Consider the following 16,284-nt stretch of genomic DNA (forward strand, 5'->3'; position numbering starts at 1 on the left):
AACATCGCCTATCTAGCAATCTCACAAAAGAATATGAGACGTCTCCAAATAATGCAAAATGCTGCGGTCAGACTTATCTTCGGGCTTAAGAAATTCAACCACGTGACACCCTAATATCGGCAGCTGCACTGGCTACCAACGGAAGCCTGAGTAAGGTTTAAATTTGCCTGCCTCTGCTTCAAAGTACTATACGGCCTGACCCCCAAGTACATAACGGACCTTTTCACATTTTCTAATAACAAACTCAAGAGAAACACACACCCAAAACTCATTTCCCCTCCAGTTAGAGGCTGCAAAATGAAAAAACACCACGAACACCTTCTCTCTCACCAAGCAGTCCTATGGGGCAAAGATCTAGACCAACTGCTTTCGCCTACTACATACGAGGAATTCAGGAAACGCCTAAAAACATACCTGTTCCAGAAATACCTAAACAATTGACCCGCTCTCCCTCTCCCCTCCCTATTCCACCTGAACTTACAGCACTGTTATAAATATAATCTGTTATCTTCATCTTATCGTAACTTCAGGTTGCTATTTATCCCCAACAGTTCCTGTTGGACATTACCTACTAAAATGTACATATTACATTTTCGCTCAGCAAATTGTATTTCTATACTATTGCCTCCTGAGGTCTATGATCTCTGTATTTCCTCTGAATATCTACTTATTGTATTTCGCTGAATGTCCAGCACTCTTGATTGTAAACTGCCTAGAAGTCGCAAGATTGTGGCGGTATAGAAGAATAAGCACAGTTACTTACCGTAACAGGTGTTATCCAGGGACAGCAGGCATATATTCTCACATGTGGGTGACGTCATCTACGGAGCCCCGATGCGGAAGCATTTTCAAGCAAACTTGATTGAAGATTTAAGTTTGCTCTGCTGCTCCACGCATGCGTGCCTTCCTGCTCCACTAGGGGGTGCATCCCCTCGTGGTCTCCAGTTCACTTAACTAGCCAAGAAGCCAACCTCGGGGAGGTGGGCGGGTTGTGAGAATATATGCCTGCTGTCCCTGGATAACACCTGTTACGGTAAGTAACTGTGCTTTATCCCAGGACAAGCAGGCATGATATTCTCACATGTGGGTGACCTCCAAGCTTACTGAAGAGGGATGGAGGGAAGTTGGCAATTTAAGCAAATAGATTTCGCAACACCGATTGGCCGAACCGGCCATCGCTTCTGGACAGGGAGTCCAGACAGTAGTGGGAGGTGAAGGTATGAACCGAAGACCACGTGGCAGCCTTGCAGATTTCCTCAATAGGTGTGGACCTGAGGAAGGCTACGGAGGCTGCCATCGCTCGGACTTTGTGTCCCGTTACTCGACCATGCAGCGCGAGACCAGCCTGAGCGTAGCAAAAGGAGATGCAATCGGCCAACCAGTTGGACAAGGTGCGTTTGGAAACTGGGTGACCTAACCGGTTTGGGTCGAAGGACAAAAACAGTTGTGGGACTTTCCGGTGTGGCTGAGTGCGTTGGAGGTAAAAGGCCAATGCTCTTTTGCAGTCAAGAGTGTGGAGCGCCACTTCTCCGGGGTGAGAGTGGGGCTTGGGAAAAAACACAGGTAAGACAATGGACTGATTGAGATGGAAATCAGACACTACTTTAGGTAGGAACTTTGGATGGGTGCGGAGTACCGTGAAGGGTGGGTCCGCTACCAGAGCTTGTAGCTCACTAACCCGCCGTGCGGACGTGAGCGCGAGTAGGAAAATTACCTTCCAAGTGAGGAATTTTGGATGGCATTTGTCTAGTGGCTCGAATGGAGGTTTCATTAATTGAGCCAGAACCACGTTAAGGTCCCAAACCACCGGGGGAGATTTGAGAGGGGGGTGGACGTTCAGCAGACCCTTCATGAAGCGAGTGACTAAGGGATGGAGCGAGAGGGCTTTCCCTTCCAGGGGCTGATGAAAGGCCGCAATCGCACTGAGGTGTACTCGAATGGAGTTGGTCTTTAGGCCGGAATGAGATAGTTGAAGTAGATAGTCAAGGACCAGGGGGACGGGGACCGACACCGGGTCCTGGCTGTGGGAGGAGCACCAGGTTGAGAATCTGGTCCACTTTTGGGAGTAGCAGATTCTCGTCGAGGTTTTTCTAGAGGCCTCCAATATCTCCTTGACTGATAGAGACACGGGGAGAGCAGTCAGGGGGAGAGAAACCAAGCATTCAGATGAAGAGATTGAAGATTGGGATGTAACAGTGAACCCTGACCCTGTGACAGTAGAGAGGGAAACAGAGGCAGAGGCAGTGGATCTCTGACACTGAGTTGAAGTAGGAGGGAAAACCACGGCTGGCGTGGCCAGCGAGGGGCAATCAGGATCAGGGTGGCTTGTACTGTTTTCAGGTGGACAAGCGTCCGCAGTATCAGAGGAAACGGCGGGAACGCGTATAGGAACCTTCCCTCCCAGTCGAGGAGGAAGGCGTCGGCCTCGAGTCGGTCCGGGGAGTATATCCGGGAGCAGAAGAGAGGCAGCTTGTGATTGTGAGGGGACGCGAACAGGTCTATTTGAGGCGTCCCCCATCGTTCGAACACTCCTCGCAGGGTCTGAGAGTGTAGTGACCACTCGTGTGGCTGGAGGAGACGGCTGAGTCTGTCCGCCAGGCAGTTTTGTTCTCCTTGTATGTACACCGCTCGAAGGAAGGTGTTGTTGGAGATTGCCCATTTCCAGAGGCGTAGGGCTTCCCGACAAAGGGGCCAAGACCCTGTCCCCCCTTGTTTGTTTACGTAGTACATCGCTACCTGGTTGTCGGTTCGGATGAGAACCACTCGGTCGTGCAGCAGATGTTGGAAGGCTACAGCTGCGAGATAGATGGCCCGAAGTTCTAGCACGTTGATGTGGCAGCGACGGTCTTGTGCTGACCACATTCCTTGGGTGCGTAGGCCGTCCAGATGGGCTCCCCAAGCGTACTCCGACGAGTCCGTGGTGAGTACCTTGCTGTGGGGTGGGGTGAGGAAGAGCAAACCTTTGGAAAGATTTGAAGAGTCGGTCCACCAGCGGAGCGATCGTTGCAATGAAGGAGTCACTGTCACTGAGTGGTCGATCGGGTCCCGGTCTTGACGCCATTGAGACGCCAGGGTCCATTGAGGGATTCTCAGATGGAGGCGGGCGAAGGGTGTGACATGGACGGTGGAGGCCATGTGGCCCAGAAGAGTCATCATCTGTCGAGCTGATACTGAGGTCAGCAGGGAGATCCCTCGGCTCAGACTTACTAACGCCTCCAGGCGCGGAGGGGGGAGGAAGGAACGGAGGCGAACCGTGTCCAGCGTGGCTCCGATGAACTGTAGGGTCTGCGAGGGGCGTAGTTGAGATTTTGGGAAGTTTATTTCGAACCCCAGACTTTGTAGGTAGGTAATAGTCTGTTGGGTCGCTGAGATAACCCCTTCCCTGGACGGGGCTTTGATTAGCCAGTCGTCCAGGTAGGGGAATACCTGGAGGCCCTGGGAACGTAAGGTTGCTGCTACCACAACGAGGCACTTGGTGAAGACCCGAGGTGATGATGCTAGTCCGAAGGGGAGGACTCGGTATTGTAGGTGCCAGTCCCCTACTTGGAAGCGCAAGAACTTGCGGTGAGCGGGGTGCACTGGGACATGTGTGTACGCCTCCTTGAGATCGAGGGAGCAGAGCCAGTCGCCCTCGTCGATCAGGGGGTAAAGTGTTGGTAGTGAGAGCATCCGGAACTTTTCCCGTACCAGGAATTTGTTGAGGCGTCTCAAGTCTAGTATTGGGCGTAGGTCTCCCGTTTTTTTCGGTACCAGGAAGTAGCGGGAGTAGAAGCCCTTCCCCCGTTGGTCGGGGGGAACCTTCTCCACTGCTCTCAGGCGAAGCAGGTCTCGAGCTTCGGAGAGGAGTAGGGGTAGCTGAGTCCGGTTGGGAGGGCAATTCCTTGGGGGGTTGTCCGGAGGAATGGCCCGAAAGTTGAGAGAGTACCCTGATGAGATCACGCCAAGGACCCATGCGTCCGACGTGATTTGTTCCCAGCGAGGGTAAAAAGCTTTGAGTCGACCCCCGATGGGAAGGTGGCTTGGGACTATGGCGGAGGGGGCCCGCCCCCTTCCGCGTGTCCCGTCAAAAGGACGGGGATGGTTTGGTGGTCGCGGGCGGTTGGGACTTGGGCATGGCCCTGTGGTGGGCTTGCGGACGTCTGGGTGGGGGCCGCGAGAAGGCAGGGGTGGACTTTTGTGGGTAGCGGCGCGGAGGGGCCCTGTATGGCCTGGGCGCTGGCGGTTTGGGCTTTTGCCGGACAAGGGAGGCAAACGAGCGTTTATGTTCGGAGAGGCGTTTTGTCGCCGCCTCGATAGTGTCATCGAACAATTCCTTTCCCACGCAGGGGAGGTTAGCCAACCGGTCCTGTAAGTTGGGGTCCATGTCGACCAGGCGCAGCCAGGCTAGTCGGCGCATGGCGATAGCGAAGGCTGCTTCTCTTGAGGAGAGTTCGAAGCCATCGTAGGCCGCGTGGAATAGATGAAGGCGCAGGTTGGAGAGGGACTCTAAAAGCAGGCCGAACGTTCCTTGCCGGGAGGCCGGTAGGTCAGTCTCAAAGGCTCTCAATAGTCCAATGAGGTGTTTGAGGTATGATGTGAAGGTGAAAGTGTAGCTTTGCACCCTAGAGGCCATCATTGCGTTTTGGTATAGTCTCCTGCCGAACTTATCCAGGGTTCGGCCTTCTCGGCCCGGGGGGACCGCTGCTGAGACCCGGGACGGGTGAGCCTTTTTCAAGGAGGATTCTACTAGCAGCGATTGGTGGGAGAGCTGTGGTTGCTCGAATCCCGGGTAAGGTACTGTGCGGTACTTGGCCTCCATTTTGGAGAGTACGGCCGTGACCATGTAGGGGGTCTCCAGGTTCCTGAAGAAGGCCTGTTGGAGTACCGGGTTAGGTGGTAAGCGAAGGGACTCTCTGGGCAGTGATGGCATATCCAGCTCCGCCAGGTACTCCTTAGAGTATCTGGAGTCGGACTGGAGGTCTAAGTCCAATGCGTGGCCCATGTCTTGGACAAAGCGAGTGAAGGATGGGCGGGATGTCCCCGGGGCCCCGTGCGGGGTCGGGGAACGAGACCTTCGTCGGGTGGAGAAGGATAAGGAGGCTTCCCTCGAGTATCGAGGTTCATGCTCTGATCCATGCTCCGAGGTTGGGGAAGCACTGTGAGAGTGTTCCGGGGTTGTCGATCTTCGGCGTCTCGAGGAGCCCCTCGGAGACGATGCCGGGGTTAGGGGTACCGATCGATGTCGGATTGGTGACCTCGATCCGGACTCCCTCGGAGAATACGTCCGAGGGGGAGTTCGGAGGATGCGCGGGTTGGAGAGTGATAACTCAGCCACCCTTAGTGGTCCTGTACGAGGTGTAGGGGAACGGCCTCGTAGGGTTGGTGAGCCTCGGGCCTTCTTGGAGGTACGGCGGTTCGAGGTTTCTGTCGTTCTAGCCCGACGTTTTGCCCCTCGGCGGTCCGCGGAGGGGGAACGTCTCGGGCGTCTCGGCGAGGAGTCCGAGGAGGATGGGATGCGGCGAGGATTGCGCACCTTTCCTCGAGGTTGTTCGGTGTGAGGCCCAGGCTGGTCTGGCACATTCGAGGTCGAGGCCGATTGAAACTGGGCCATTGCGGTGGACAGCTCCGACGTGATCATCGCTCGGAGTAGGTCCTGGAAGACGGGCACGGACAGCATCGAAGGCATGTCCACTGCCTCGGTGCGCTCCACCGGGGGCGACCTCGTATCAGAGTATTCCCGTGTGGTGGAGGCACGGCCCGAAGGCTTGGAGGGCTTAGACGGGGCTGTAAGCATGGGGCTTCCGCCATGCGTCGCCGTTGTCCCCGAGGCTGGCTTCTTCGCTGTTACAGAACCTGAAGAGGGAAGAGGGGACTTACCCGGAGCCGAGGTTTTCTGTTGTCCCGAGGACTTCGGGGTCGAGTCTCGTGAGGTATCCGGGGCCGAGGTCAAGGCCGGGGCCGACCTCGAGGCCGAGGTGGAGGGTTGGTCCGGGGTGAAGAGATCCGCCATGCGGGCTTTTCTTCGACGGAGGGCCCGGTTTTGGAAAATAGCGCACTGGGGGCAGGAGTCGGTTGGATGAGTCGCCCCCAGACAGAGGATGCACCGGCGATGCGGATCTGTGAGAGAAAGGAGCCGCTCGCACCGGGTGCACTTTTTAAAGCCGGTCAAAGGCCGGGACATTAAATCGAAAGTAGCCGCGGCTCGATTAGCCACGCGGCCACGGGGACCCGGAAGCCTCCGGGTCGTTGAAAACGAAGCAGGAATCAAGTAAAAAGGTAAGGAATTCGCGCACAGCGACTTAATCGTGAAAAACAAGAAAAAATCGCGGTGCTAGAAGGCAGTTGGGGCAGAGCCTGAAAAACACGGCTTCTAGGCTCGCGGAAAATTTTGAACTGGAGACCACGAGGGGATGCACCCCCTAGTGGAGCAGGAAGGCACGCATGCGTGGAGCAGCAGAGCAAACTTAAATCTTCAATCAAGTTTGCTTGAAAATGCTTCCGCATCGGGGCTCCGTAGATGACGTCACCCACATGTGAGAATATCATGCCTGCTTGTCCTGGGATAAAAGTTATTATTATTATAATTAATAAATTCAAAATAAAACAATTTTTTCTACCTTGTTGTCTGGTTATTTTGTTTTTCCATCATCCTGATCCCAGTTTCTCTTTCTTCTTTTTGTCTATCTTCAACTAATTCTCTTTCCAGTGTCTGCTGCCCATTTTTTTCCTCCTCTTCTCTCGTTCCATTTCCTTCTTATGCCTATTTCCAATGTATTTATTTTTCCCTTTCAGCTTTCTTAACTTTTTCTTTTCTTTTTTGCCTCTGTCCACTCAAATCTTGGCTTCTTTCTCACCCTTCTTCTTTTTAAATGTCCCTAGCTCTCCCATTTCCCATCTCACTCCTTTCCCACTCCAATCTTGCCTTGCTTTCTCACCCTTCTTCTTTTTAAATGTCCCTAGCTTTCCCATTTCCCATCTCACTCCTTTCCCACTCCAATCTTGCCTTCCTTTCTCACCCTTCTTCTTTTTAAATGTTCAGCTACCTCTCAATTCTCCATCTTCTCTCAGTCCCTAGCTCTCCCATTTCCCATCTCACTCTTTTCCCAGCCTCCTATTCCCTTCTATCTACTCCCCATTACCACATTTCTACCACTGTACTCACTGCTCTCTCACTGTCATCTCCCTTTTGACCTCATCCACATGGTTCACCATTTCAGAATCTCCCTCCCTCTCTCCACTGGTCAAGCTATAACTCCTTGTCCATCTCTCCACTGGTCAGGCTATAACTCCCTCTCCCTGTCTTTCCATCCCCTAACATCATCTTATCCCAGCTCTCTTCTCTCCTGCCCTCCCATGGTTCCATCTCTCCTCCTCTTTCTCCATGGTCCAACATTTTGCTCCCTCTCCTTTCTGTTTTTCTTCTTTCCTCCCCCCTTGATGCTGAACAATGAAATGAAGGGGAAAAAAAAGATGCTGCATCTCTCTGCCTTCCATCCACAGGCCTACCATTTCTCCCTCCCATCCCCAGATCCAACTTCTCTCCCTTTCTCTTCCCAACTGCCCCTCATCCAATCTCTCCCCCTGCCTGCCTCCCTTCCCCAGGTCCACCATTTCTTCATTTCTCTTCCCAACAGTTCTCCCTTCAAGTATCTCTTTCCCTCTTCCTCCACACCACCCCAGGTCCAACTTCTTTCTCTCCCTTCAGTCCACTGCCCAACATCTCTCTCTCTGTCCTCTGTTTCTGGCCCCATAAGCTCTCCCCCCCAAACCCAATCTGGCACTTCTTTTAATACGCTCCCCTTCCCCCCCCCAAAAAAAAAAAGTCCAGGAGGCTTCCTCGGCCCAGCATGTTCTCCCCCTTCTCTCTGCGTCCATGCATCTCTACCTCACTTCTCTCCCACCACCATGTCCAATAATTCTGTCTCTGTCCCTCCTCTCTCTGTCCAACAGTTCTCCTCTTTCTTATCTCCCCAATTGCACCATCTCTTTCCCTCTCTGACACCCAGTTCTCCCATTCTATTATCTCCCTCACCTTAGCATCTCTTTCCCTTAGCATCTCTTTCCATCTCATGGCTCATGCTCCCTTCCCTCTTTCCCTTCATTCTGTGTCCTAAGTTCATGCCCCTCCCTCCTTCCTGCCATCATTTTTCCTAACTTTGTGCTTTCTCCCTCTCAAATCCCAACACACCATTCTCCCTCCCTCCCTTCTGTGCCCTGGGTGTTTACCTTCAGGCCGGCTCCCTCCTCACTGCTACAGTCATTTTTTTGCTGAAAGCTGTGGGCAGCGCCTCCCTCTCAAGTCCCAACACACCCTTCTCCCTCCCTCCCTTCTGTACCCCAGGTGTTTACCTTCTTGCCGGCTCCCTCCTCTGTCTTGCTGCAATGTTTGCTCAAAGCCGTGGGCAGCGGCTCCCATGCACCTCCCATGGCTGATCTGGAAGCCTTCTCTCTGACGTTGCAACATCAGAGGGAACGCTTCCAGGTCAGCTGCAGGAGGCACATAGGTGCCGTTGCCCACGTCTTTGAGCGAACACTGCAGCAAGATGGAGGAGGGAGCCGGCAAGACAGTAAACACCAGGAGGCGGCAGAGGAAAACACCGCATTGCCCTCGAGCGGGGCCGCAAGAAATACCTCACGAGGCCGCATGTGGCCCGCAGGCTGGACACCCCTGCCCTAGAGGGACAAGAGAAGACCAAGTTCATGGCTCCCACCTCCCCATCACACACTTTGCAGCACATGGAATAAGGACACTTCTCAGCCAGTCATCCAATGCAAATCTGGCATGAAATCAGGGGGGTAAAACAGCATAAGGAGTCTATATCTATTTTAACCAAACTCAAGATGTTTTTGAGGCAAATAGAGGCTTTTAAAAACAGATTGAAAAATCCAAGATGGCCATCACAGCAGCATTTTGGCACCAAAAACGGCCTGAGAAAGCTGTTAAATAAAGTCCAAAAAATATGGGAAATGGATTTTTGGCGGTGAGGGAAACAACAACACGGGGACAAATTTGTTCCCATCCTCGTGGTATCTCAATAACCCCTTCCCATCCCCATGCGTTCTATTCCTGTCCCATTCCTGCTCTACCTTAACCGCACAAGCCTCAAACACTTATGATTTTAAAGTTTTCAAGGCTTCTGCAGATGAGGACAGAGCTTGCAGGAATAGTGCACTAAATGGCCTTTGCGTGTGGGATTGACCCCCCCCCCCAAGAATATGCTAAGGTCACTTTTATAGCTGTTTGTTAAAAGGGCCCCTATGTTTAGATATAAACTGTGCATTTATACAATTAACTTAGAAAATCTTTGGAAAATAAACAATGCAACATTTACCTGGCTGACTGTGGCTGATGCACATATGAATTTCAAAATAAAGATAGAAAATTATAGCCACCTGTCACTTATTTGGCATTAGTATTAAAGAGTCCAAAAATCACCAGCACTTACATGACTACTGGTTGTAAGGTGATGCATGTCGGTAACAAAAATCTTATACACGAATACAGGATGTCCGGGGCGGTACTTGGAGAGACCCCCCAGGAAAGAGACTTGGGAGTACTGGTCGACAAGTTGATGAAGCAGTCCGCGGCAGCGGCAAAAAGAATGCTGGGAATGATTAAGAAGGGGATCATGAACAGATCAGAGAAAGTTATCATGCCGCTGTACCGGGCCATGGTGTGTCCTCACCTGGAGTACTGCGTCCAGCACTAGTCGCCTTCCATGAAAGACATGGTACAACTCGGAAGGGTCCAGAGAAGAGCAACTAAAATGGTAAAGGGGCTGGAGGAGTTGTCGTACAGTGAAAGATTAGAGAAACTGGGCTTCTTCTCCCTTGAAAAGAGGAGACTGAGAGGGGACATGATCGAAACATTCAAGATATTCAAGACTCAGTAGATAAAGACAGCATGTTCACCCTCTCCAAGGTATGGAGAATGAGAGGGCACTCTCTAAAGTTAAAAGGGGATAGATTCCGTACAAACGTAAGGAAGTTCTTCTTTACCCAGAGAGTGGTGGAAAACTGGAACGTTCTTCCAGAGGCTGTTATAGGGGAAAACACCCTCCAGGGATTTAAGACAAAGTTGGACGGGTTCCTGTTGAACCGGAACGTATGCAGGTAGGGCTGGTCTCAAGGCAATGGTCTTTGACCTGGGAACCACCGCAGGAGTGGATTGCTGGGCACGATGGACCAGTGGTCTGACCCAGCAGTGGCAAATTCTTATGTTCTTACAGTCAAAGTTAACTATTTCAACAGGAAGGTTCATAGCAGGATTAATACACATATGGTGGTAAAATTCTGTCACTTTCTGCTTAATTTAATGCAGTTTTGTGAACCATACAAATAACAAAGTATAATGCCATAAAATAAGTTATACATACATATATATAAATAACTTAATAGAACAATGTTCAACTTGTTCGCATCCATATAAATCAGCTGAGCATTACATTATGTGACTAGCCCAGACAAGGGCAAAGTACAGCCCGTTTAGTTTTTTAATCCGGCCCGCAAATTTGTGCTGGTCCACCGGCACACAAGGTAGGCATCAGCTTTTAGCACTCCAGCTTGGGCCCACAGTGCTCCCTGAATGGCTGCTGTCAGTTCTCACAGGACTCGCGAGAACTGATGACAGCCATTCAAGAAGCGGCGCAGAGCCAGGCTGAAGCACAAAAACCTCGTGCCTACCTTGTGTGCCGCTGGCCCTGAAGCAGAAAGGAAAGCACCTGGTGAGGTGTCACTCTTGTTCCCCAGTGCTTGCGGAGACCCGAGGGGATCAGCAGAGGTTTCCAGACTCGGCACAGCTCCAGGGAAGGGGGGCTGACGGCTGGAAGCTGGTACAAGTGCTGCTGAGTTGTCTGCTGCTGTGTTGTTTGCCTAAGAGCCGTAAAGTAAGACAATATTTATAAAGATTGCATTGTTAATAAGAGGACAAATGTTCGCCTAAGTCTTGTGCAAGTGCTGCTGAGTAGAGGAGCACCCTGGGGACTCATCCTCAAGGGGGGCAGGGAGCATGACGAGTCCCTCATTATCAGTAAGGTAAGAGTACGTTGTCTACTAACTTTGGAAAAGTGTGTTGGGCGCTAGTTTGGGAAAAACTTTTCTTCTGTTGCTGTATTAGTCGACTTGGGTTAGTCAACTTGGCAAAGCAAGGGGGGAAACTTTTTTTTTAAACTAGGAGGCGTCAGAGGCGGCCGTTTTTTCCCTTTCATTTTCATTGAAGACAACACCTCCCCCGCTGGTCCGGCCCCTCTATCAATTTAAGAACCCATTGTGACCCACGAGTCAAAAAGTTTGCCCACTCCTGGACTAGCCTATCCACATAACATAACAGTCAACAAAGTTTCTATAACAACATTTGCATGAGATCCAAGTCCTCCAAAAAAAAAAAAAAAACCCTGAAGATTTTAGGAACTTACGCTCGGACATCTGCCGATTCTTGTGATGTGCGAGTCAGAGTGCGAGAGCGCAGCCGCTCTCCTGCCTGTTGGATTTCCTGTAAGTTTCGTTCAACATGTGGCAGCTCCGAGATGCCTTCTGTTTCAGCTGCAAGTTGCTCTGCCTGCTGCAGAAGTTCTCCAAACCCTTCAGTGTCCATTACCACAACAAATCCTGGGCAAAAGATAAATGTAATAAAATGATTTCAAAGGAGACTAAGAATATTTTTCACATAGCAAAGTTGGCTGAAGTAATTGTAGTGCCCCTCACCCCCCTCCCAGCCCATCAACTTACCCCACCTGCCCACATCAACTGCTTTTCAGCCCTATAGCCCACCTGTATATCCGATCCCCAACTCACCCGAGGTATTCTCAGGACAACAAAAGAAAGGAGTAAACTCTGCTTGCTCCTGCCCAGTGGCTGTCTTCTTCAAAATGGCACCCCTGATCCTCACCTGCCATGTAATCAATAACTACAGGTCAAGGGGCACCATTTTGAAGAAGACAGCCACCAGGGCAGGAGCATGTGGAGATCACTCCAGTACTCGCTGCCTCCAGGACCCATGGGGCAAGTCAGTGGTAGGGTATGTAGGCAGATAACTAGCTGATGTAGGCAGGCAGGTGAGATAGGAAGGAGCTGGCTTGAACCCCCTAGCAGTATTATTGACACTACTTCTAGGGGGTCAATGGTGTCATTCTAAAGACAGCAGTCATCAGAGTAGAAGAGAACAGGGATCACTCCTTCCCCCAATACACTGGGAATCCTTGGAAGCGAGTCAGGTTCTGAGTAATATTGGGGGAGGGAGGAGGAGAAGTAAGAGAATTTAAAGAGTTTTGAGCATTGGGTCCACTGGACCACAAGGATTTGAGATCCCCCAAGGAAATGGATTCCAGAGAACTTCAGATTTCTTACATGTTGCAGGGATGTGGAAGGAGATAGGGACATATGGGGAATGGTCCCAAAGTAGCCTCTGTGTGTAGGCTGGGCTCTGCCTGAGCTGCAGCATGCCACAGAAATAACAAACTGTGACTTGGGCATGGACCGGATCGATGCCTATTTTGGAGATTACCCTGTGCTTTACTGCTTTGTATATCGCTTTGCATTGTATTACTGTTCATGGCATTGTATTATACAGAACGTTTCCTGTCTCTATGTCCTGTTACAGTTTTCAATATATATATATATATATTTAAAAAAAAAAAAAAAAGCATGCCACAGAAAAGAAAGGGGTGCCAATGCAGTGCCAATACAGTGGATGCCAAGCAGCCCCAAGGAGCCTCTGGGTCCTGACCAGGCTGCTGTATCTGCCTCTGTCCAACTGCATTAATAAAATAAGCTAAGCAAGGCCAGTAATATCAGAGGTTGCAGAGTTTAGTGCCCTTTAATACCGCAGAGACAGAGTGGCTCAAAAAGGTGGGGGCATTGCCATATACATCAAAGAGGGAATTGAATCTACTGGAGAGAATACGCCACAACTGACAGATAAGTTAAGAGCATCTATGGGTCAAAATTCCGGGAACAAATGGGAAGATCGGCATCTACTACTGACCCCCAGGGCAGTCCAAAGAAATTGACGGAGAAATGACAGACGAGATTAAACGCAACTGCAAGGGAGGCAAAGCAGTTATCGTCGGTGACTTCAACTATCCGGGAATAGACTGGAACCTAGGCACCTCTGGCTGCGTTAGAGAGACCAGTTCTTAGATACTGTAGGCGATTGCTTCCTGGAACAACTTGCCAAGGAAAATACTAGAGGAAATGCGATTCTGGACTTAATTGTAAATGGCCTGCGAGGACCGGTGCAAGATGTAGAAATAGAAGGGACGCTGGGAAACAGCGATCACAATACTACCTGTAAAACATCTAAGGTCATTTACATAATAGTTTGCCCATGTAATTTGGTATATGTGGGACGGACTAAGAGGGCGATTAACACACGCCTTAATTAGCATAAATCACGTATTAGTACCAAGGCTCTGCAAGCTCCAATAGTTCAACATTGGATAGATAAGGGTCATAGGAAAGAACATATTAAGTGGAGAGTGATTGACTGTATGGATGAGGTTGAACCTGAGGGTGACTGGGAGGGGAGATTAAATGTATTGGGACAACAGTGGGTCTATCGTTTGAACACTGTTACCCCGAATGGATTGAATAATGAACTCGAATGGGCTTCACTATTATAGGAGGTTGGTTCCTGGGGGTATGTTCCTCCTAGCATCAGTCCACTTATAATTTAACTAAGAATGCTGTGGTTAAGTGATATATGCTCTGATGTCAGACACCGACGTCTCAGAATGGGTGGGACGTTGACGTCGGGGATGTGGAGCATTTAAATTTGCAGGTTAAGAGTGTGGTCACCATTTCTTTCCAGACGCAAAGGTCGGTGTGAATAGTACATATTTAAATGTGTTAAATTATAACTATTTAAAACAATCAAAATATTTATTGCACTGGATCCGATGACGAGTGGGAGCATAAAGCCCAGCACAATGAGAGTAGTTTGAGTGCTTGGTGGCCCGCTGAGGACCAGTAAAATTAGTCAAATTTAGAGAATAAAGCACGGCATGAATGTGAAATAAGCCTTACATTTGAATATTGTGGATATGAGTAATAGCAACATAGCTTTCTCCAGTACCAGGCATATTGAAAAAAATCCTAATATGTACGTAGCAAACCTATCATACAACAGCAACAGTAATCCCTATGATTCACAAAGAATGATCCCAAAGTATGAGTAGGCAGCACAAGGTAAGTAGGTTTTTACCTCGATAATCTTCTTTCTAGTAGAAAGGCATACGAGTCTTGGACCATTTATTCACGAGTTTGTATAAGGCATCATCTACCTTTTTCTTTCAACTCCACCTCTTGCATATCTGGGCTGTGCACGATCTCCTCGGTTCTTATCAAAGCAGTTGACAATTCCTCTAAGAAAGATAAGGAGGCGGGAAACGGGGTACTCCCGTACCAGCCGATTCTGTTCTGATCTGCAACAATCAATTAAAATATAATTATAGCTGAAAACAAGGTAGAAATGAACTAACCACCTACCCGAGTGCAACCATCACTAAACTCTTATGTAGCTCTCAAGCCTTTCACTTTTCTCATTGAAACAGAGAGGTCAATCAGTACTCTTTGGATCTGTCTGACAACAGATACCAACACCTGGAAAAACATACATGTCTGAGACAGCAAGCAGGCTAATTGACAAGGCGGGCCTTTTAAGATTCATATGGCGTTCTACTAGAAAGAAGATTATCAAGGTAAGAACCTACTCTTTCCTTTTAGTACAAAAGGCATACAAGTCTTGAACCAGTAGGACATACCAAAGCAGTCCTCTGAGTCTAGGGTGGGACAGATGAGCCTGCTGAGCACTGCAGACCCAAAAATGGCATCCTTTTCAACTGATCATCAACACAAAGCTTCAAGCTAATTATATTTATAGACCTCAGTAGTGCAGGCTTCTATGGGTATCAAAACTTTCCCTTATAAAGTACAATAGCACTCAGATCGTCATCGGTCCCAATTAAATCATTTTCTTAGAAGAATATAAATGTGTTTTAAATATCTTTATAAATAGTAGTTTCAGTAGAAAAAAGAAATAATACTCATCTTAATCTACGCAGTCAAGGGGTTAGTACTCAGACATAGAGCTATGTTTCGCCTGACAAATCTTTATCATGTTCCCCATGTTAGGCAGCCTGTTCCAAATTGGGCACCCCCAAGCCCCTTTCTAATTTACTACAGAACATAATGCCTCTTGCCACTCTGGGTCGCTTGCCTCCCTCCCCATATGAACTTAAAAAGCCATGCATGTCATTTACAAAAATAAGTAATAGGTATTTGGAAAGGAAGTACTTGAAAAAGATAGAGTAGGCGAGGAAGCACTAGCATTCATACGGCATCCATTCTACCCCACCAGGAAAGATAAAGCTTATCTCATCTCTCTAAATCTATAGTGATAGAAGCCACCAACTGGATCCCTAAATACCAGATAGGGCCCTTTACCCACCTAAACGGCAATTGCTTCTTGATCGCATCTAGCCCCTACGCTGGGACCGAGAGATTTAAGATCTCCATCTTAGAGAAATTAGCCTTAAACCCCAAGAGGGCCCCATAGATACTCATCTGTTGCTGAAAGGCTAGCAAAGAAGTCTCTGACCTTCCTTAATAGCCAGAATATCATCCGCAAACAGCGATAATTTGTATTCCTCTCCCCTCACCGTCATCCCCCCCATATACTGCGCGTTGCACGGATACTCTGAGCCAAGGGCTTTATCACCAAGGCGAACAAAAGAGGGCAAATCTGCCTGGTCCCGCTCCAAAGCTTGAAAACCAAAGAGTACACCCCATTAACTTTAACACAAGCTAAGGGTGCATTATATAGTGAGTGAATCTACGCAATAAAGTTCTCCTCCAATCCCATCACATGCATCACACAAGTCATGAATCTCCAGTCTACCCAGTCGAATGCCTTTTTAGCATCTACCGCCACTGCCACCCAGGGTTCTGACCCGACTCTAGCCTTCCACACCAAATTAAGCACCCTCCAAATACCATCCGCGGCCTGCCTTCCCCCAATAAACCCCACCTGATCCAGATGAATTAAAGAGGGCATACGAGCATACAAGCGATCTGTGAACACCCTAGCCAATAATTTAGTATCTGTACCCAACAGGGAAATAGGCACTCATCGAGGCGCAGGTCCTCCTCCAGGGAGAAGCCTTCCTTGTCCAGGCCTTCCAGCTCTTAGAGGCCTCCAACTCCTCGATCCATGACACCATTAGCAGAACCTGATGGCTCTGCTTCTTCCAGTGCCTCGGTCCAGTCCGTTTATTCACTGGGATATCAATACTCTAGAGAGGCCACACC

At 49.5% G+C, this 16,284-nt stretch overlaps 1 protein-coding gene across 7 annotated transcripts in view; it reads right to left on the reverse strand.

The window, feature by feature from the left end:
- The window catches only part of NUP93 (nucleoporin 93), a 757,735-nt gene that overhangs the window by 717,166 nt on the left and 24,285 nt on the right, over positions 1 to 16,284 (reverse strand). For 3 of the 7 annotated variants that reach the window (XM_033940750.1, XM_033940749.1, XM_033940753.1), the window contains exons 2-3: positions 14,259 to 14,399; positions 11,394 to 11,586 (exon numbers count right to left, since the gene is read on the reverse strand). In XM_033940750.1, the coding sequence (XP_033796641.1) occupies positions 11,394 to 11,586; positions 14,259 to 14,286 (221 nt within the window). In that variant the 5' untranslated portion in view covers positions 14,287 to 14,399. Of the gene's footprint in view, positions 1 to 11,393; positions 11,587 to 14,179; positions 14,400 to 16,284 lie in introns of those variants that run through there. The other 4 variants (XM_033940752.1, XM_033940756.1, XM_033940754.1 and 1 more) reach the window with 2 other exon arrangements.

This window comes from Geotrypetes seraphini, chromosome 4 (genome assembly GCF_902459505.1).
Source record: "Geotrypetes seraphini chromosome 4, aGeoSer1.1, whole genome shotgun sequence".
Lineage (NCBI taxonomy): Eukaryota > Metazoa > Chordata > Amphibia > Gymnophiona > Dermophiidae > Geotrypetes > Geotrypetes seraphini.